General features: G+C 43.1%; 1 protein-coding gene across 1 annotated transcript in view; it reads left to right on the top strand.

Moving 5' to 3' along the window:
* The first annotated feature begins 21 nt into the window (after nt 1-21).
* OGFOD3 (2-oxoglutarate and iron dependent oxygenase domain containing 3) overlaps nt 22-21020 on the top strand; it is a 33223-nt gene continuing 12224 nt past the window's right edge. The window contains exons 1-7 of the mRNA XM_088176759.1: nt 22-149; nt 478-761; nt 5246-5321; nt 5909-5951; nt 12132-12196; nt 12776-12832; nt 16152-16305. Coding sequence (XP_088032885.1) covers nt 55-149; nt 478-761; nt 5246-5321; nt 5909-5951; nt 12132-12196; nt 12776-12832; nt 16152-16305 — 774 coding nt within the window. The 5' untranslated portion in view covers nt 22-54. The remainder of the gene's footprint in view (nt 150-477; nt 762-5245; nt 5322-5908; nt 5952-12131; nt 12197-12775; nt 12833-16151; nt 16306-21020) is intronic.

Genomic DNA, 21020 nt, shown 5'->3' with positions numbered 1-21020 from the left:
CGGCAGGCCAGGCCGAGGCGCGCCGAGCGCATCGCTCGAGGCGGAAGAGGCGCGATGGCTCCGCAGCGGCGGCCGCTGCCCCGCGGCCCCGACAGCGCCGGGCCGGGACCGGGACCGGGACCGGGCCGCGGGGGCCGCCGGCACAGCAGGTACCAGCGCGGGGTCTTGGCCGTCACCTCCTGCCCGCTGTCCCGGGGGCGGCGTGCCCAGGCCCGGCGGTGCTGCGACTCCCGGGGGAGCCCCGGCGGGGAGGCGGTCGCACAGCGCCGGGCCCGGGCAGGAACCGCGTGTGTTTGTACCGCGTGTGTTGTGCTCCAAACCAGGGATCCGGGAGGGAACCGCGTGTGTTTGTACCGCGTGTGTTGTGCTCCAGACCAGGGCCCCGCGGGTCCGGGGCTCCCCGGTATCGGCCAGGGCGGTCCCTCCCCGCTCTCACCGTCCCTCGCTCACGGGGCCCGCTCTGTGCTCCTTCCGCAGCGCCAGGAAGGGCAGAGTCCAGCAGGATCCCCGGGGAAGGTGGCTGAAGGCAGCGATCCTCCTCCTCCTCTCCGCCGCGGCCGGTGGCGGCCTCCTGGTCTGGAGCCGCCTCCGCACCCAGGATGGGATCCCCGAAGGTGGAATCCCTGAAAATGGGGTCCCCGAGGGTACAGTCCCTGAAGATGGGGTCATCGAGGTGCTGGCACATCGCAGCGACAACCTGCGGGACAAGTTCGTGGAGATCCCCTGCTCCGAGGACTACGACAGCCACAAGCGATTTGCAGGTAACTGGAGGGAGCTGTGTGCAGTGGATGCTCAGAGGGCAGGGCCACCAAACCTGGGCTGCAGAACTCCCTGTTTCCAGCAATCTCCTGGTCACCGTCTCTTGCCTAAAGCCCCAAATGTCCCCTCAGGCCAGCCCAGAATTTCCCCTGTGAAGCTCCTTTTGCAAAGGCTCTGTGAAATAATAATATTTTGCTAAGTCTGTTTCTAGTTTCTTTTCGTACTCTGTTGATTCCTGTAGCTGATTCCTGTGAGTGAGTTTGCTGCTGGGCAGTACCATACAGGGCATGGAGTGGAACTGATTCAGGACATTGTCCTGTGTGGTGACTGCACAAGTGCCAGCTTTTGACACTCTTGTTCTGAGATGTGTCTGCCAGGCACCAGGGGGGTGCCTGCAAAGCACTTTTCTGTCTATGTGTCTTTCAGCTGAATTCTGTCAAATTGGTATCTGTTCCCCCTGGCACTTATTTCTTTGAAGTGTTGAGGTTGATTCTTCAAGAGACATGGAAGATTTTAATCTTCTCTGACAAAGAGCAGTGAGAGTCTGACCTGCAGCTTCTGTGGATGAGCAGTGCTGATGTTCTCTTCCAGATTTGCAAAGTGTGTTGTGATGAAAGTTTTTAGTTGGTACAGCTGCCAGAGAGCAACTCTGCTCTTGGTTTTTGTCAGTATCTCTGGCTGTATGTTGACTGATTAAGCTGTTGAATCTTAAAAAAAAAAAAAAAAAAGTACTTCTGAATTAGTTTTTAGCCAAATTGGTGGTTGTATCTGCTTCAGGATGTGGCTGAGAAAATGCTGACACAAAGCTGGAGGCTGGAGAAAGCTGCTGTGAGCTAAGGAAAAGCAAAGGTGATCAAAGGGCTAGAGATCCTGTCCTGTAAGGAAAGCCCCAGGGAGCTGGGTCTGCTTTCCCTGGAGAAGGCTCAGGGAGAACACATGTCAGTGCTTAAATGGAAGCTACAGAGGACAGAAGCTCTGTCTTTGCAAGGAGCTGCACAGAGAAGACAAAGCACAGTGGGTACAGGTTGCATTGGGCAAGGTTTCACCTTGATATAAAAAAAAATTGTACACAGAGAATACTCAGTCACTGGAACAGCCTCCCCAGGGATGCTGTGACTGAGGGTTTCCAGGGTGTGACTGTAATCTTATCCAGGCTCTCTGGACCACAAAAAGCTGAACCAGATCTTTATAGGTCCTTTCCCACCTGGGCCCTTCTGTAATTCTGCAAATTTTAACTTTCTCCTGTGCCAGTTCTGATAGAGAATGTTTGACAAATTGCAGCCCCCTGTGTTCTTCAGGTCCTGCTGGTGTTATTGGTTAAAAAAACTTGTAACATAAAAGAGGAGTTTATGTGGAATCTGGGGTCACATAGTTTTTCCTCAGTGCTGCTGCAGCATTTTTTTTTTGAGGATTTGCCCCAAATGTTATTTAGGCCAAGAAAACCAATGTCAGGAAACTACCAACAAAAAAACTGTCTTAGTAAGGTAATTTTTTTTTTTACAGAACACATGTTCTGTGTTAACTTTTCATAGTTACTATAAGGGGAAACTTCTGCTGGCTGTATTTGTGTAGTACAAGGCCAGAGAAAACTGCAGCTGGTGATTTGGTTATGATTGAACTGGGGCTAAAAGTCTCTGGATTCTGCTACTGTGGTGTTTGCTTACCAAAAGAAATCCCCCAAACCAACAAAACCTTCCTTTTCCCTTCCCTGGTTGCAAGAGCCATTTTTTCAGCTGTGGCCTTGTGGTCTGGGCTATCCCATCAGTTATCCTTTTCATTGTTTGCTTTCTATTCCTCCTTTTTCCTGCTATTCTTTTCACTGTAAGGAAGGTTGGAACATCAAGGGAGGCAGGAAGTTGAAGCACATCTCTCTAGGATTAGGAATGAACGTGTTCTTTATTTTTGGGGGGTGTCATGGGGAGTAGCAGCAAGTGCTGACTGCAGGGTGAGGTCTCACTTCTTGGCTTGGATGGGGATGATTGACTCACCTTTCTAATTAGGTGTTTGCTTGATGCTGCTGCTTGAATTCTGTGATTGAGTTGGGATTTTAGCAGAGGTTGTGACCCTGCTTTCTGAGGATGGAGCTGTTAGTTGGTTAATTAAAGCTGAGCTGTGATAAGAGCTCTGCCTGAACTTTTCCCCACGTGAGGGTGGTGATGAGCTGCAGAGGAGTTTGTGTGTGTCCCATTCCCCACAGCCCAGCGAGGCAGAAAATGTGGATTATGGATCAGCGTGGCAGCTCTAGGCACTTGGGAAATGGGTTTCTGTCACTCAATAGCTCTTCATTCTCAGTCTTTAGCCTGGTTTGGCACCCACAGCTGCAGGCTCTGTGTCAGGAGGAGGCACATTCCTGTCACCACTCAGTGTCTGATGCTCAGCTGTGAAGTTTCCACAGCTAAAATGAGCTTTTTATTTATGCACCTGTCCCTGCTTCCAGCTGAACTTGGTGCAACTGAGCTTCCAGTTTGCTTCAAGTGATTTGGTAGCTGGTGTTAGAGCAGGATTTATTTCCATAGCACTGTCTGCCTGTAAACATGCTTCATACCAAATAAAATTTGCTGTTTTTCAGAGGCCAAGCACTTAACTTGCTATATTTGCAGAAGGTAGGGTGTTATGTGAGAACATAGCACCTGCATTCTAAACTCCGTGGGCAGATCTTGGCCATTTCTGCTCTCCTGAGGCACTATTAACTACTTAAACCTACCGTGGCCACCGTGTATGGTGAAATCTTATTTCTGCTGTGTGTTGACATTTTGTGTCAGTGCACAAAGCATCTGTGATCACTGCCCAGGAGACAGAGTTTAGGTGCTTTTCCAGAGACAAGGCCAGGGGATGTGGAAAGCAGAGATGCCTGGAAAGGTCTGACTCAGACTGCTCTGGGGATGGCAGCTGTAAATCTTTGCTCTTGTCTGGCTTGGAGAGGGATTGTTCCCTGCACAGGGCAGGAGGTGGAATGAGATGATCTCCAAAGTCCCTTCCAACTAAGCTGTTCTATGATCCTGTGCCTCAGGGGAAAATCTTCACAGAGCTTTTATCTCCTGTGAATTCTCTCTGTCTCAGCAGTGAGTGGTTCTTGGCTAAATATCACTAAGTAGGAGACACAGCTGCAGTTTGGGTGTTTGGTCCTTTGTGTTACATTCTGGTTTTTGTGCTGAATGAGAGCAGGGGCCAGTGGCAGTACTTGTGTTTTACATGTTTTGGTATGTTCCTCCTTCACCTTGATTTACCTGATAGCCAAAGCTGATGGTGCCTTATCAGATAAAGGGATGGTTTTGTGTCTACTGGGAACAAATTTGTGGAAGCTACCAGGTATTTACAGTACTAATCTGAATTTCTCCTGAGATTCTCCAGGCATGCCTTTGACACTTCCTTGCTCACATGTGCCATGGTTTCTGAGACAGAGGATGCTTTTCTTAGTGCTGAACTCGTTTTCAAACAGACTGTTCTGATTTTTCCTTAGCATTCACTCAGTGTTTGTGCTGTACTGTTGGTACCTCACTGGCATTCTTCTGTTAGCTGGAGGGTTTTTTTTTCTCCATTTGGGAAAGTTTATGCTGTTGCTTTCAGAGCACCTCCTGTTTCCAGTACTCTGCCAATTCTCTGTCAGAGGCCCCAGCCATTGTCTGAGGTAACCCTGTAGTTTTACCAAGCCTGGACTCTCCAGCACTGGTCTTTCCAAAAGGGTAAGAGCTATATTTGCAGCTGGAAAAGGAATAAATCTCATCTGAAATCACAAATCTTTGCAGAATGTTGTGGAAAGGAAGCTCTCAATAGCCAGGTTTGTCCTGGAGTATTGAATTTCTCCTTTAAGTTTATTCCTTCTTAGCTCTACTTGAACATCAGCTTTATCTTGCATCCCACCTGAGACATACCTGGGGTATATCCAGTAATAGGAAATGGAAATTCCTACAGAATTCCTGGCAAAACTTCTCCTGTCAGCCTGGTCATTGTTCTGAGTTTCTTTTGATCAGAGCAGAGTGATGCTTTTGTCCTCCATGGGTGAATTGATTGATTTCTTTCCAGGAATTTTGTGTTCTGATGACTACATAGTTCTTGAAGTGACACTCAGTTCAGGAGCACTGAGTGTGTTGGCAGGTTGCCCATCTCTCCTGGGGCTTTACATCTGTAAATGGATTTTTCTCAGAAAAGTGCCAAATGTAACATCCCAAGGTCTCTGGTGGCTCAAAACTGATTTTATTTCTTCTTTTTGCCTGAAGATTGTTGTCAACCAGACTTCTAAGAGCTTTCAAGTATTCTTCACCTGGAACTCTTGCTGCTGACTTGTTATTCCCAGGAGCTTTTAAAATTTAATGTTAGATTTCTTAGCAATGAATTTTAGGGAACTTTTTAAATCTTACATATCCGGGCTGTGTGCTTCAAGAGTGACTTCAAGAGAGACTTTTTTTGCAAAGTTTCATTTAAAAACCTGCCCTTCAGGTGGTTGAAGTGGTTTCAATGGGTTCTTTTCCTCCTCTTTGTGTTGCAGGTTGCACTCCTAGGAAGTGTGGAAGAGGTGTGACAGATGCTGTAATCACAAGGGAAGAAGCTGAAAGAATTCGTAGGTAATTTTTCTTTTAGCTCTAACTTTTAAAAGCACTGACTTTAATGACATTGTGCCAACCTGAGGTGTAGGATGGGTGAGCAGGATGGGTTAGACTGATTAAAACATGAAATTTTTGTTATTAAAGCCATTTTCCATTTTTGCTGTAGTGAGGGCAGTTCTTTCACACAGAATCTGCCTGGCTTTGAGGGGCATGAGCACTTCACAGCAAGCAAGGAGAATGAATTAAGTTTTAATGGATTTTCACTTGGCCTCCATTTGGCCTTGAAAAGCAGAAGAAAACAATGGAAGCCTTATTGCAGCTGCTGCTGACCCTTAGTCCTCTGTGAAGGGACTGTTTTTAGGATGTTTTTGGGATTTGTGGACGGGAGCTGCAAGTTCAGAAATCTTCTGCAACCCAAAAACTTTATTTTCATCCCAGGCTGGAATGTTCAGCTTCAAATAAATGGGAGCTGCTGTTAACTCAATTGGGTTATACCTGATGCATCAAATAGCACTCTCTGAGGAATTACATGTTGTAAATAAGGATATTAAAGGACAAAGTAATCAGACTTTGGTTCTCATCTGAGATTATTGTTTTGCCTGCAGAATAGCAGAGAGGGGACTGTCCTTGGGAGGATCTGATGGAGGGGTGAGCAGTGTCTTGTTATTTTCTACATTCTTTTACTGCCAAGGCAAGATTATAAATGCATTTTTTGGGGATGAAGTGAGGAGATGGAGAATTTTTCCTTTCATTCAGACTTGGAAAAAAATTGATTTTGGGAAGGTCTTTCCCATTAATACTTCTGCTAGCAGTGTAACTCCTGACTTCTGCAATACAGTTGCCATTTCCTTGTGTGTAATTATTTCTAGCACCTCTCTTGAACTGATTTTTTCTTCATCTGGAAACAGTTGCTATAGCAGAACTGCCCAGGTTTGTCTTCTGAAAGTAAATTACCGTGATTCACAGCATCATGTAAGGATTGATCTTGTGTAATGACAAAAAAAAACATGCAATGTCTTAGGTAGCTGTTGGAATAATATTCTTTAAATTGAAAGAATCCCACTTCTCTTTAACTAGCATTATTTTGATTTCTTTCCCCCATATTTTTTCTCAGAATGTTTTTGTGAATGAACAGGAACTGTTTCTTGAGTATTTGTAAACAGACACTTCTTTAAGCCTCTGCTGAATTAGGGCATATATTAGCAAAAAAAGAAGGGTTTCAGTGGAAAAAAAAATAATTTATTGTCCATGTGATTGCTGAGAAAGATCTGCAAAATATATAAACCAAGAAATGTAAGCAGTGCTGCCCATCTCAAACAATTTGTTCAAAAGATTTAACTTTTTGTGTTCAGTTCTGTTGGGATCTCCCAGATTTTTTTTTTTCAGTCCTGTGGTTGCAGAATTTGCCCCTTTCCCTGGATTTCTCTGCCTGTTGGGATCCCCAGTGTGGCTCCTGGGGCTGTCACCTGGGTTTGCTCTCCTCTGCTTTTGGGACCTAGGTGGGATTTTTCATTACACTCCTGCAGAGAGGGATTAGAATGGTGAGCTGGAACACACAGAGCTGGGCTCTGGAGATCCACAGAAAGTCATTGGCCAGCTGGGGGTCAGGAACTGGGGAAACTGAGGCACAGAAAGCTGGGAGGAGATGAGAGGGGGAGGTAAACTTGCTGCCTAAAGCCCAGAGCTGGGCAGGGCTGCTGAGCTGGCTTAGTTGGACAACAAGCCAGAGTGACAGACAAATAAAAATCCATCATCTCTGTTACTTTGGAAGCTTCATTTTGCCTTTCTTTTTTTTTTTTTTTTTTTTTTTTTTAAAGGAGGTAAATGAGAGGGAAAGATGATACTCTCTCTCTCTCTGCTATAAAATAAACCTGTTAAAAATCTGATGTCCCTGGAGAGGTCTGGGCTCTGAGCCAAGCCTTCTCACATCTCATCATCTGTAAATGTGAGGAAGTTCTTGTGTGCTCTTAGTTCTTGGGGAAAGGTTCAAAAAGAAAGTGTAATGTTGTATTGAGCACCTAACCAAAATAATGGATACAAACTGAAAGATGTTAGAAACAAGAGCTGGCCAGTGTTTCTGGGAAATTGTGAGTCACAGAATGGTTTGGGTTCCAGCTCCTGCCATGGGCAGGGACACCTTCCACTGTCCCAGGATGCTCCAGCCTGGCCTTGGGCACTGCCAGGGCTCCAGGGGCAGCCACAGCTGCTCTGGGCACCCTGTGCCAGCCCTGCCCACCCTCCCAGGGAACAATCATATTCAGGAGAAGCCTTGGAACACACTCTCCTTACCCAGTTTCTTTTATACCTCCTTCTCCTGTCCTGCCTTTTTCCTCTTCCTTTCCCCATGTGCCAGCCCATATTCCTGCTGTCATGGTGCAGATCTTGTCCTGCCAGTGCTATCCTGCCTCTCTCAGATACCATTGGATCCTGCTGGATGGGCTTTAGATGAAACTGTGTGTCTTCCTGTGAGCCTCTCATCTTTTCCAGTCTCTTAGCCACAGAGAATAAAGAATATTTCAATCCTTACTCCATCCAGCTATGTCTGTGTGCTCCCAGGCTTCCAGCCCCTTGGAGTACATCTGGCTTGTTGCTTTAAATTTCTTTGGCTTTAGAGTGTTTGGATAATTCTGTCCAATTATGTCTGCTGTAAGACTAATTTTTCCTTTAAAATACCTCAAAATTTTTCAGCTTAATTATTTTTAATTCTTACTTTAGCCACTTTGTTCTCTTTGCTATTTGAAATAAAACTTCTGCAGGTTTCTATTGGGATTCAGACTGCATTGTCATTGCCTGGGATTTCCTCTTAACCCCTTTGTAAGCAGCATGTCTGGGTTTTTGTCATATTGTTATATTTTGAATTCTCAGAAGTGGATTTGTGTGTGTATCTAGATATAATTTATTAATTTAAAGGTCTAAACTTGCAGTTTGTGACTTTGTCAGTTCTCTCCTCCCTTAGTTTGCTGCCCTTCCCTGGAGTACTGGAGCATAGCACCAAAAACTTGTTTCCCATTCCATCTTTTTATGTTGAGAAAGTCTTGACAAACATCTGAATTATTGAAGGCTCCCAGGGGTCATGTCCCCGTTGTCATACTGAGCTTTCTTATCTTCCTTTGTAACTTTTCCTGGGTTTATATTTATTTATGCAGACACACACAGAGTGAAGCTAGAGGGGCCATGGTAATCTTCTGGTGTAACTTGCAGCAGAATCCAAACAGGAATATTTTCTCTACCAGCAAGCTGCTTTCCCTTGTACATCTGTCTCTGTAAAGTCATTTTATACTCTTCCTTATTCACAGAATGGGAATTGCATTAGTTGTCTTGATGTTTGCCTCAGCTTTTTTCTTCTTCATATAGATGATATTTCCCTTTTCAACCTTCTATTATTTTGTAATTCTTCCATCCCTGATATTTTTCTGCACATCACCCCCACTTGTGTGAACACTTCAGTCCTGACTCATTCTCTCAGGTGTTGCAGGTGTTGCCATCATAGCAATCCTCTGGTGTAAATGAGACAACTCATTCACTATCACACTTATTTGTATTTATTTCAAAGCCCCAGGAAAGAAATCCCTTGGTGAGCTGTCAGCTGCAGTCTGTGTCCTGCCTTCCAGCAGAGCTGGCAAGAGTAGGCACCCAGACCTCCCTTTGCAGGGGAAAATTAAATTGTTTAGTCACTGGAAGAAACAAACAAACTGTGTGATGCAAAACAGGGGGTTCTGCTGTGGGCCCTGCAGCCCAGTGATTCTGCAGACTTCTCCTTGTTCTGCTTTCAGCCCTCCCAGCCAAAATCTGAAATCCTCAAAACGCTGCCAGCTCTGCCTTTCCCTGTGCAGAATCCCTGTCCTGTGTCAGAGCTCTGCTGCAGAGTTCTCTTCCTCCCTGATGAGCCTCCTGGTAATGCACAGGGAACACTCAGGGCTGAAAAATGCACTTGGCAGCACCTTCCACCTCCCTCCAGCTCTGTGTTGCTGTGATTACCTTGGCTGAGCTCCAGCAAGCTGGAGAAGGAGCTGGTTGTGTCCAGTCTGTGTCTGGTGTCAATTTGTGCTGAACTCTGCAGCCAAATGCTGCATTTACCTTCCCCAGCAGTGACCTGAAGCTCCCCCAGGCTGGATGAGGTGGAGCTCAGGCTGCTCACCCTCGTGTGTCATTGGAAAAGCCATTTCTCCAGGATCACAACCCTTGTCTGTCTGCCCGTGCTCCAGGAAGGAAAGGGTGTTTGAGTGGGGTGGCTCTGAAAGGGGTGTGCAAGGCTGCCTGCAGTGACTCCACCTTTGGTAGCACCTCCATTCTCATCCCTCTTCTCAGCTGGGCTGGGGGAGCATCCCCACAGGAGCTCTGGGGAGGGGCTGGAAGCTGCCAGCTCCTCTAAAACTTCTTATTTATTTCTAAAGACAAGTAGAATTAAGGTTTTCTCATTTTCCTCCTTTGAGTAGTCTGGCTGCTGCTTTGCTTTCAAAGTGTCACCTAAAACCTTTTAGAGGCTGGAGGAACTGGTGTGGATGTGAAGAGGTCTTTAGAGGCTGGCAATCAATCCCTTTTAGTGAGGAGCAAAGGCAGGGCCTGCCAGGCTTTCCAAGATGGAAATATTGATCCTTTTTGCCATAAGCTGAGAAGTGCTGGGTACTTGAATATTATTTTAGTAGTAAGAGGGTGGAGAATATGGGACTAACAGTGGTGAAGGTCCAGAAGAACATGTTTGTATTTCCAAATTTTTAAAAGTTCCATTTCCCTTCTATAGAGAGATCTGTAAACCAGGATATGAGGGTAGTTCTGTCAAACAGTCTCTCAGAAATAGGGGTGTGGGTGTGTGTTTGCCATTTTTAGACAGACTTTGTGGGCTTTTCAGCCTGGGAACATTGTCCTGAATTGCAGGCTGGTCCTTGATCAGAGAGAAGGACTTGAAGTAATCAAGATTTTATTCTCAGTGTCAGAAATGATGCTGCAAATGTTTCATATTCTGAAATGACAGAGGCCAAAATAAATGTGTTCCTGTTTCTTTCACAGGTATCTGTTAAATAAAGAGCTCTGTGCTCATGTGTAAGACAGTCTCTGTCTTGGCATTCAGTTGTTTTCCCCTGTCTGAAACAGCCCTGCAGAATATTCTTTCTTTTCCAGGTTCCCTCTTCAGCCTTTATCTGCTTTTCTAAGCTTTATGTTGTAGCTATTGCCTTCTCAGCTATGAATAACTGCAGTTCTTGGGGCTGTCTTATATTAATTCATTTTGTTATTTTGCATCTTCCCAACTGTGATCATTTGGAGCTTGGGGAGTGAGAAGAAATGTGTAAGCTTGAAAAGGGTATGGAAAGAGTTAGAAAGACAATTTGTTTTTTAAGTTAAATTCATCTTCTTAACTGTGTTGTGCTACTTCTTATAATCTACTTTAATATGGTCACAAACATATTTTTGAAGCAACATAGGAGCAGTTTTACTTCTTTTAGCTGTGGCTTAGATTTTTGTACAGAACCAGAAACCAATAGATGAAAGTATTTTGCTTCTGAAGCTTGAGTAAAGTTTGATACAAGAGCTGCTTTTCCAAGAGTATGAGATTCACTTTTTCCTTAAGAGTCCTCTGAAGCTTTTGGAGAACAGTGGGAAGGGAAGATCTGAAAACCTCATATTCCAGTAACTTGTTGGTTTATGCATTTTTCAAGGGATAAATCAAGTTATTTGTGCAGGTTTATAAAAAAAAAAAAAATTATTATCTCTTGTAATGAGAGCTGTTAGTGGAGCTCAACTCTGGAGCTCAGAGCAATTGAGACTGCAGAGATTTTCTAAGGGACAATGTTATGGGTGTGTTCCTCTGTCACCAGTGTTATTACTGCTGGGATTTTGTTAGAATAATGTGAATGGTCTGTGGTGCAGTAAAACAATGCCAAATTCCAAGATAAGTGCCCAGATATTGTACATCAGAAACGTCATTACTTCAGTGGCAGTCAGGTTAATTAACTGGTGCTCTTTGACATTTCCAGTGTAAAAGACAAAGAGACTTCTATCAGACAGTTGTATTTTTTCATACTTTTGAACTGATGCAGAACGAACTTGTATTTTGTGGACAGCAAGGGACATAAAAAGTTTACTTTATTCAATTTAGAGAAACATTTTAGAATCCTTAGAGGTAGCTCTCTCTTCTGGCAAATCTGAATACTAATTCTTTGCAGCTTGTTGGGAGCTCAACAGAAGAGTTTGGCTTGAATTGGATGAAGAAATGTATTTTTCTATTTGAAAAAACTTTTCACTGTGTGGTTTTCTTTTACAGCAGCTTAGAAACTGAGGAAAAGAAAGTTTGGCCCTAGTAAGCCTTGGAATTCTAATTGTACTTTTAAACAGACTTTTTAATGTCTGTATTAAATATGAGAAGTACACAGGATCTCATGGTGAAGGAGAAATTTTAATAACAAATGCAGGGCAAGATAAATATTAGTGCTGCTACTTGAGCACTTCACATCTACTGGAAAATGAATCATCTTTGTGTGGAAGGGAAATGTCTTCAAGAAGGGATTGTGGCACTCAGTGATTTACCCCCAGCCCCTGGGAGGAGACTCTGGCAATTCCCTGTCAGGACTGAACCTCAGAAATAGCAGTACCATGGGTTTTTCTCATTGTACCTTAATAATCATCTCTGCATCTCTGCAGGGATCTGAGGGAGGTTTGTCATTGTGAAATAAATCTTATATTGGGAACCTAAAGGCTGGAAACTACTTTTACTTGGGAGGCTGTGGAAAGTGAGAGGCAACTTTAATAACTTGGGACAGCTATTAAAGGTCATAGTTAAATAATGCTAAAACCTTTTCATGCTCATTTTTCCTTCTTTGTTTCCTTTCCCAGGCATCAATTTTGGACCTGCACTCTGGAGCTCTTTCCCTGGGGAAGCATTTTGTTAATCTGTACAGGTAAAATGGGGCTGTGGCTTCCTGCCTCCTGTCACCCCATCCCTTCCCTGCCCTCTGCCTCTGCCAGAGCCCCCAGGGTCAGGGATGAGGAATTGTGGAAATTGGCTGGATTCACCACAGTGTCCATGACCAGTTAAAGAGCTTTCCTGGCATGAAAATGGATCTTTTGTTGAACAGGGCACTTTGAAAGCTGCCATTATCTTTATTGTTATGTTCTTGCACCAGTTGATCATAGTATTTTTCACAGTTACAGTTTAGTTTTTCATCAGTGGATGAAATCAAATAGCTTGGAGCCTTAAAAACGTGAATCCATGTGCTTAGTTCATGATGTGAGAGGGGTCTTTTTTAATGCCTGAGGAATGCCATTACCAATTGCAGCATTTCAATCCTTTAATCTTTTAACATTTGATTTTTTAGCATTGCTTTTGGACATTGTTCTCAAAAGCATTTGTAAGATATTTTTGTGTTGTGTTCTCACTTTTGGATTGTGGGTAAAGCACAGGTGGGGTGAGAAGGTGTCTTGTTGTTGCTCAGTCTGATTCACCAGCTCCTCTTTTAGACTGTTGTTTAATTTTTCAGGTACTTTGGGGACAAAATTCAAGACATCTTCACAGAAGAGGATTTTGCATTATACCGGTAAAGATTTTCAGTAACTGCTGAATGAGCCACAAACCAGAACTTTTTATGGTTTTGAGTTTTTTACAGAGTGCAGGCTGGGAGGGGAGGATTGCCCTTTGTATTCATACACTGGATTTTGCAGCTCAAAATAGTAATATCTGAGAATTAAGATGGCTTGAGGAAGAGAAATAAAAAGACTTTTTGATGACTGAGAGATAATGTTTGAGCTGCATCAGCCACATCAGGACAGTTTTATGGTGTGAATGTGTTTAGGGTGATGGCAGCACCACAGCTGCTCCTCTGAGCTCTGTGGGGATCTGCTGGAAGCTGAGAGCTGGGAGGGAAAATCCTTCCTCATCACCTCCTCTTTCACACATTTTCCAGGGGGTTGTGACATGATGGACACAATCCTGAGCTGTTATTACATCAGGAATTTGGGGTTTTTTGAGGCAGAGCGTAGCAAAACATTAAGAATGGTAAAGCAGGAAGTGGAAGGAGTTGAGATGAGTCATGTTGTGGCTGGAGAAGCAGCCAGAGGATGAAATAATTCTGTCAGGGAGCAGGGATGCTCTCAGCTTTCCTGCAGCCCTGCTCATGCACTTAACAAACACAACAAACCTAACGAGGTCCATGTGGCTGGGAAGGTGTGTGGCCAAAGCTGAGCAACAAGCATTCTTTGTTGACTAGACACAATAATTCTTTTGGCATTTTGGTTGGTTTCACATAATTCAAACTGTCCTTGATTTGAACATTTTAACTTTTTTTTGGTCTTTTATTTTCCTTGCCTATGTGAAGGAATCTGACCTCCCTCTAGTGGTGGAAGGAATGTTAAGTAGCCAGATGGATTTATTAGTTTTATTAAAATAGTAATGAATTAATATAATCCTACAACATTAATCACTTTAAGCTTATTTCTATTTAGCAGCTGTTTTTAGTTGTCATTGTATTTACAGATGAACTTCTTTAAGATATTTTTACTTCTGATCCCAGTATTGCAAAATTAGATGATTCCTTGATTATTATTGAACGTTGCATAAAGAAAATGTGTAATTTGTTTCATGTGAACAGAAGCATTTAATTTTTCAATAATTGTATAACTTTGTGCAGTGAGATGAGACAGCTGCTAGGGAATGTCAATATTCCATTGGGATTTTGTGCCAATATAGGGGTTGTTTCAGTCTGCTGGATATGAAGCTAATACAAAATATATTATTAAATGCTTCTGTTCCTATTAATGGCAGTGCTTAAACATGGACTGTGGTACTTTATGGCCTTAATGAATGATTTTATGTTATTTTTGGGAGCATTTATCTTCATTACTGTCCCTTACCTACCAAGGTCACTTTAGAAATACTCTCTTGAGAGAAATAACTGAATGTAATCCATGTCTAAGTATTACTGATTGCAACAATAATGAATCTGAGAAGGCATCCTGAGCCAGGGGGCTGATTTCTAAACTGTCTCTGTCAAAATTACATTGCTTCAGACTCAATTATGCTTTCTAGGCTGATACTTTAACCACCATCTGCCAAGCACATTACAGCAATCCCTCTTGTTCCACATAATAAATGAAATGCTTATTCAGAAGGGAGATCTTTAATCAGGATGCTTGGTGGAAGGGGTGAGTTGAGCAGAAAAGAGCACAATCAAAGATTTATTCCCAAAACCTTACAGGTGATAAAGGCAGGGAGAGGAGGAGCTGTGAGTTTATTTTCTGCCTCTGTCCTGTGTGTGATTGCTGTTAAAGCTCCCAGGCTGCAGGAGGCCTTTGCTTTGTCAGCTCCCTGAGACAGTGCTGACAAGTGGGATAATCAGAAGTTGTGTGGGATTGAGCTTTGAGTGTTCCTGTCACTGTGATTGAATCACACTTTGTAGTGGCTCCTAACTGCATTTTTTGGTGTTGCTCTGGCAGAGCCTGTCTCACAGAAGTTTTCAGTGGCACTTTCAGCTGTCTGTGCTGCAGCTTTTCAAGCTGCTGAACTTCCTTTCTCTCAAGTTGTGTGTTACTTGGATTCCAGCTACTTCATTGGCTTTTTAAAATTTTCTTCCTCATCATCCTAACTCCAAAACAGTAACTGCTTTTACAGAATCTGGTGGTGATGTGCTCCTTTCAGGGAGTTCTGCTCTGCCTTTCCCTGAGCCTGGTGTGAGCATTTTGATATTTTCCAGTGACTCAGTGCCAGTGGACAAGGACTGCTGCTGACAGATGTGGGGGGAGCATTAATTTGGTCCTGATGCTGTTCTGGGCATTTATTGCCCCTGCAGAGCTCTGTTGTTGCAGATGCTCAGAGCCAGGACACACCTCAGCAGTGGGAATGAGCCAAGAGTTGCTGTGCTTGTGGAAGCAAGTGCTTGTATTCTCCAGCATGAAGAAGTATTTTCTTTGTAGCCATAGCTCCACCAGAACTCTCCCAACAGTTTAGAAGGGCCAGTGGGCCAGGAGCAGTGAGGGAAGGGAGGCTCCTGCTGCTTCTGGGTCACAGAGGCTGAGGGAGCAATGTGGCTCTCCCAGGTCTGGGTCCTTCATTCCTACCTTGATTGCACCTTCTGAACTGAGATTTGGCTTCTCTTGTCATTTGGTTTACACATGAAGGACAGTGTTTTTGTCTTTAAGTATTTTGCCATTAGACTGTGTTTGGAACAGCAGGGAATGGAATGAAAAACCTACAGTCATGATATTGATAAATGTTGAAATGGCCTGGCCAGCAGAAAACAGACTGCACAGAAGAGTTTTTCTAGGCTAAAAAGTGACCTTCTTCTACTTTTCAAACCAGCTGCATGCTGTATTTGGCTTATTGAGTAGGGCTTTGCATCCTGTTTGGTTTGTAGAACACACATTGTGCCCAAAGCACATCAGTCTCCAAGAGGAGTGGGGCTTTAACAGAGCCTTATAAACATCAGACAGCAAACCTTAATAGAAAGCTTTTAAAAGTGGGAAATGAATCAGGCTGAAAGAAGAGGGAGGACTTCTTGCAGAGCAGGACAACTGCTGGAGATTTAGTTATGTCAAGACTGTGGCCTGAGTGCTTGGGAGTGGATTTATGGATTTATTCCTGGCTGATCCAGGGGCCAAGGAATCAGCTGCTCTGGTGTTTGTGGCTATGAATTCTTGAGCTGGCTTGTTCAAAACTCTCAATTCACAAAATGAATAATTGCATTTAATGCTTTCTGGGAGCCTTTCCTTTCTCTCCTTTTCTCTCCCTCTTTTCTTCTTAAGGCAAAATAAGATCTGGGTGTGTTGCCCATGGTTTCTCAGCTGAGGAAGAAGCAGTAACTGAAGAACACAGGAGCAGCAGGGGAGAGGTGTCACTGACTGAGCTCTGTGTGATCTTTGCAGGGATGTGAGGCAGAGGATTCAGCAAAGGATTGCTCAGGTGTTTGGTATCAGCTCTTCTGCCATGTACCTGACCAAGCCAACCTTCTTCTCCAGGATGAACAGCACAGGAGCCAAGACAACACACGATGAGTACTGGCACCCACACGTGGACAAGGTGAGGAGGAGGCTGAGATGGGATGCAAACATCTCCTGTGATTATTATTATTATTATTATTAAATCACCTTGAACAGTCCATCAAACAGGTTTGAAAGCTGGTGCTTCAGGGGATGGACCTAATGGGAGATCAGTGAGTTTTAGAAACACAGGCTGTTACATCCCATTCAGTTTTATTTTCTCTAATTTAGTTTTGCTAGAATTTGTGAACTGTAAGAATGACTACTCAAGAATCTCTTTGGTCAGAAACATTAATTAAAATGACCTGAATTGCTCTTTCAGCCAGATCTGGCAGGAGCTCTTTCACAGTGGTCAGTTGGTCACTGTTGTTACTGACCTAAGGCTTAATATTTCTATTTCAGCTATATGTGAATTGAAGGTTTTTTTGTGTTTCAGTGGGGATGTAGTACCTGGTTCCCTCTTTCAAGAACTTGATGTTTGATCCTTTTAACTGCACACTTTTATCTCTAGGCTTATAACTTAATACTTGGCATTTCTCAATGGACTTAAATGATTTGCTATTGAGTTTATTTCTGAATTTCGCTGAGTTCAAGCATTCTGTACAGAACACCAGAATACAAACAGTGGAAGAATCAAAGAATAAAAAGCTCCACAACAAAGAAAAGTAGCCCCTCCCCTCCACAATAGCCACGTTTCATGCCTTCAGAACTTATAAATGAGTCACTCTGGAATCATGGATTACCCACAATAGAACCAAATAAAATAATCACAGCAAAATCCAAGTTATTCCTCAGAGCTCAAGTCTGTAAGTGGGCAGTGTACCTTGAAGTCTGTGACCTGAGACATGAAAAAATCAAACAGAAATATTCCTTGCCTTAAAGTATTTCCTGGAAAAAAGCCAGTTCTGAGGGAAGTGTCTTTTGTTGGTACAACGTTGGTGTGAGTTCCTGTGTCCTCTTTCATGTGGGCAGAAGCAGCTTAGATTTAGAAAATGTGGTGGTAGTGATGACACAGCTTATGTTTGGAAGCAGAAAGTCCTGTAGGGTGGAATCTGCCAGGTTTTGGATGCCTCTGGTTTGAAAAGTTAGGATGTAAGCAGTGAATAGGGATGGCTTTGAGGCCCAGATTGTTTTGTGTTGGTAGGAAATGGCTGTAGGGAGAGACTTGTGCTGGTGGGGTTCACAGAAATTCCATCACGTTGTGCTCAATTCCAAGAGACCCTTGGGAAGAAGGAAACTGGTGATTCTGGTTGTGTGAAGTGCAGTGAATTCATCAGTTTCTTACAGTTTTTCCACAGTTTCAGCGAATCACATTTGACTGCCACAAGGGTGAGAAAAGCAGTGTATTTCAACAGCTGATGCCTATTTTCTCAACTCTTTTATTTCATCCCCAAAAAAGCCTATTTTAGAATTTCAGACTCTGGTTTATTACTATAATGAGATTTGTGTCTGCACAAGCCCTGCTTGCCAGTATTCTCTTTATTTTCTCTACATGTATTTTGCACTGGGAAATGAATAAGGTGGCTGGATAACCTCTCAATTAAGTGTTTCCACCTAAATTTCTCCTATAATGGACAAGCTATTTTGTCATTTACATGCAAATAAATTTACATGCAGAGAATTTGTGGAAGCTACTTTTCTATCCTGTCGTTCTGAGAGTGCCTAAATGTGATGGACAGCAGGCTGAATGTTTTCCTGTTTTTATCCTTCTCTTTTGTCCATGTTTTATTTATCTTGCAGGCTGTCTGTTCAGGGAGCAGATACATCAATTGATTTGCCTTGGCTTTTTCTAACCCATCTCTGGTTTAAAAAAAAACCCAAAACAAGCAGGAAAATGCTCTCTTAGACTTGGAATGCATAATCTAGACCTCAGGAGTGTCTATACTGAATAACTGGGTTATCTGATTTATGACAGTGGTTGGAGTCAGTGATCTTGGAGATCTTTCACACAACCTAAATAATTCTGAGTCTGTGAAGAGAATTATCCCAGTTGGGGCAGTTTGTTCATAATCATAAATAGTCTGAGCAGAGACTGAACAGGATGAAGGTGTGCAGCTTCCCAAGTTGCCTTCAGTGCAGTCAGCCTGGATTATATTTCACTTCCTCCAGCAAAGTTTTCCACTTCCAGACTGCAGTTGAAAGTAAGGAAAAAAAAATACATTTCTATTGATCTGAGGGAAGAAGCTCTTCCCAGAAAAGAGCAGTAGAGTTCTTCTGTGGCCTCCAAAGCAAGTGTGAATACTGAGAAGTTGAAGAAAGATCAATAAAACTTGGCAGTTTGTTGGATGCTTTTATGGTGGATCATTATTTATGCTTTCCCCTTGGAACAGAGCAAGTCACTTTAGGTATTTCTGCATAATTTAACTGTGAAAGTTACTCCTAGAAGACATCATGATTTTTTCCTTGCCTCTTTCCAGAAGAAGGGTAAAATGAAACCTTAGTAAAAGGATTTCACTACATTTTCTGTTTCATAGTGACATTGTTGTTAAAAAGTTCTGGCTTCTTGGAACATATGAAAACCCCTCTTGCCTTTTTCCTGATGTTGCTGAGTCTACTGCAATTATATTTCTCAATCCAAATCTCCCTGAAGACTTTTAACAGCATAGTGGAGTAGTCCAGATTTATTGTGTCTATCTGAGGCTTTGTTCTTTTCCCCCCAAAGTTTATTTGGTTTGTAGTTACATAGGAATGGAAAGCCTGAAATCACCAGAATGACTCATTTAATCTTGTTGAATTTATAAGCATTTAAATCAAATGAAGTGAGCGTTGTTTTAAGATCTGGAGTCTCATCTTGGATGGAATTTGTTTGGAACTGAGGCTTCCAAATGACAAATATCTGATTTATAATGGAGTTGCTGTTGCACACTTCACAGTGTCAGCACTGCAGTCTTACAACATCCTCTGGTAGAAGCACTTTGGGACTTGCAGATCCTGGGCACAGATCCTGGCATCCTTCACACAATTGTCAGGCTCTGCCATAAGATGGTTTTGGGGTTGTTTTCCTTGAATTTCTTCTATCAGAGCTACTCCAGCACTTCAGTGCACGTTTGCCCAAAATTGGCTGGGGTTTTTTTTAGCCCAAACATGTCCATGATCAGTTTTTAGCTGCTTGTGTTCCTCCTCCCAGTTCTACATGTATTTATAGGTAGGAATCATATCCCTTTTCAGTCTTTATTTCCTCGAGCTGAACCAGCCACACCTTGAAGTCTCCTCACCTGCAATGTGCTCTGCACCTCCCCAGCCCTTCCCTGGACCTGAGCCCTCTCTGGCTGCTGGGTCTGTCACTGACAGCAGCTGCTGTCTCTTCCTTTTCAAAAACTCTTCTTTTTTTCCCCTGTATTTAATAAAACACATCAAAAGATTCCATTTCTGCCCTGGGACAGCATCATCTCTGAAAATTGATTCTCATTTCTGCTCAAAGCCATCACCCCAGCTCACCTAGAGCCCCTTGCAATTCAGAGATGTGCTCTTTGCTCTTGCATTGTCTGCTAAATAGCCACTGCAATAAACAGGACACTGGAAGCAGCTGTCAAGGCTATTCTGGTTTTATCTACACAGAATTAGGTGAAGGCTTACAGGAAAAGAGAAGTTTTGACTCTGCCTGCTAGACCAACACTGATTGCACAGTGAATTTTCTTCTGCACTGGAAAGCAGGGGATACTGTCCTAGGAATCCTCAGTAACTGCAGACCTCTTGCATAGAAATGTGTCCCTCAAAAAAACCCACTGCAAAATGGGGCTGGCTATTTCTTGTAATTAGTTCTATTTATAATAATAGCCTTTAAAGAAGTGTCAGATAAATGTCATTGTGAGCATGTACCATTAAATATTATCTGTGTTTGACTTTTTGGATAAGGAGTGTTCAAAAAGACCACACTAACCATATGACAGAGCAGGCTGAATAGAAATATCTGCATTTTTTCTCTTGAGTTGTTTACAAGGAGCTGTAGAAATTTGATTTTCAGCTGTGTGGCTTTTCATGACAGCTTTTCTCACGTTGTTTGATCTTTTGGTTCAATTATTAATCTGGTACAGGAAATAATTGTCAGGGTAAGAAATATATTTGATATACATAGGGGGACTTAAAGCATTTAAAATAACTGAGTATAATTTAGTGCCTACTTGCCATAGTGTTGCATTTCTCGGGCCTGGTTTCTTCTGAGAGTGAGTAATGAATAAGGACAGGATGAGAAAAGCCATTTTCCCTGGTACACTTCATTCCCCAGACTGGTCACCTGCAGAAATCAGGTGAGTTTGGTTAGGCTGAAGTGTTGGTAGTCAGCTCTTAAAAGTTTAGAATTGGTGAAGCCACCTTGGAGAGGAGGGAGTGAATGAGGGAGCAAAGATTGCTGCTCCACTGAAGAGTTGATAAAAACAATTGTGATGCATTAAATGTGCAAGTTGGATGAACTTCTCCACTGGCTGGAGACTTCCTTAAATTGACTGGAAGTTTTTGTCAGCCAGTCAGTGAAGTGGAAAATGGCTTTGCAAAGCTCATTTGCATGAGAAGGGCTCTAGGGTGGCTGCTTTGAGGTGCTGCACCAGCACTTGCTCATTAATTCCCATTTATTGCCTTGCATTACTACCAGGCTTGGGCAAATATGGAGAGAAGGGGATCACTGTAACATTTCTCTCATTTTTTGTGATTCACACCATGTAGGGCAGTATATCACCAGATTTGGCTTTTTTTCCTTCAAGCCCTTATGGTCAAAATAATAACATGAGTATGAATGGAAATGTCTTCCTCTTCCATCTG

The sequence above is a fragment of the Sturnus vulgaris genome, chromosome 20 (genome assembly GCF_052056855.1).
Source record: "Sturnus vulgaris isolate bStuVul1 chromosome 20, bStuVul1.hap1, whole genome shotgun sequence".
NCBI lineage: Eukaryota > Metazoa > Chordata > Aves > Passeriformes > Sturnidae > Sturnus > Sturnus vulgaris.
Note: the sequence above shows the minus strand (reverse complement) of the source record. Positions and strands in the feature narration are given on the sequence as shown.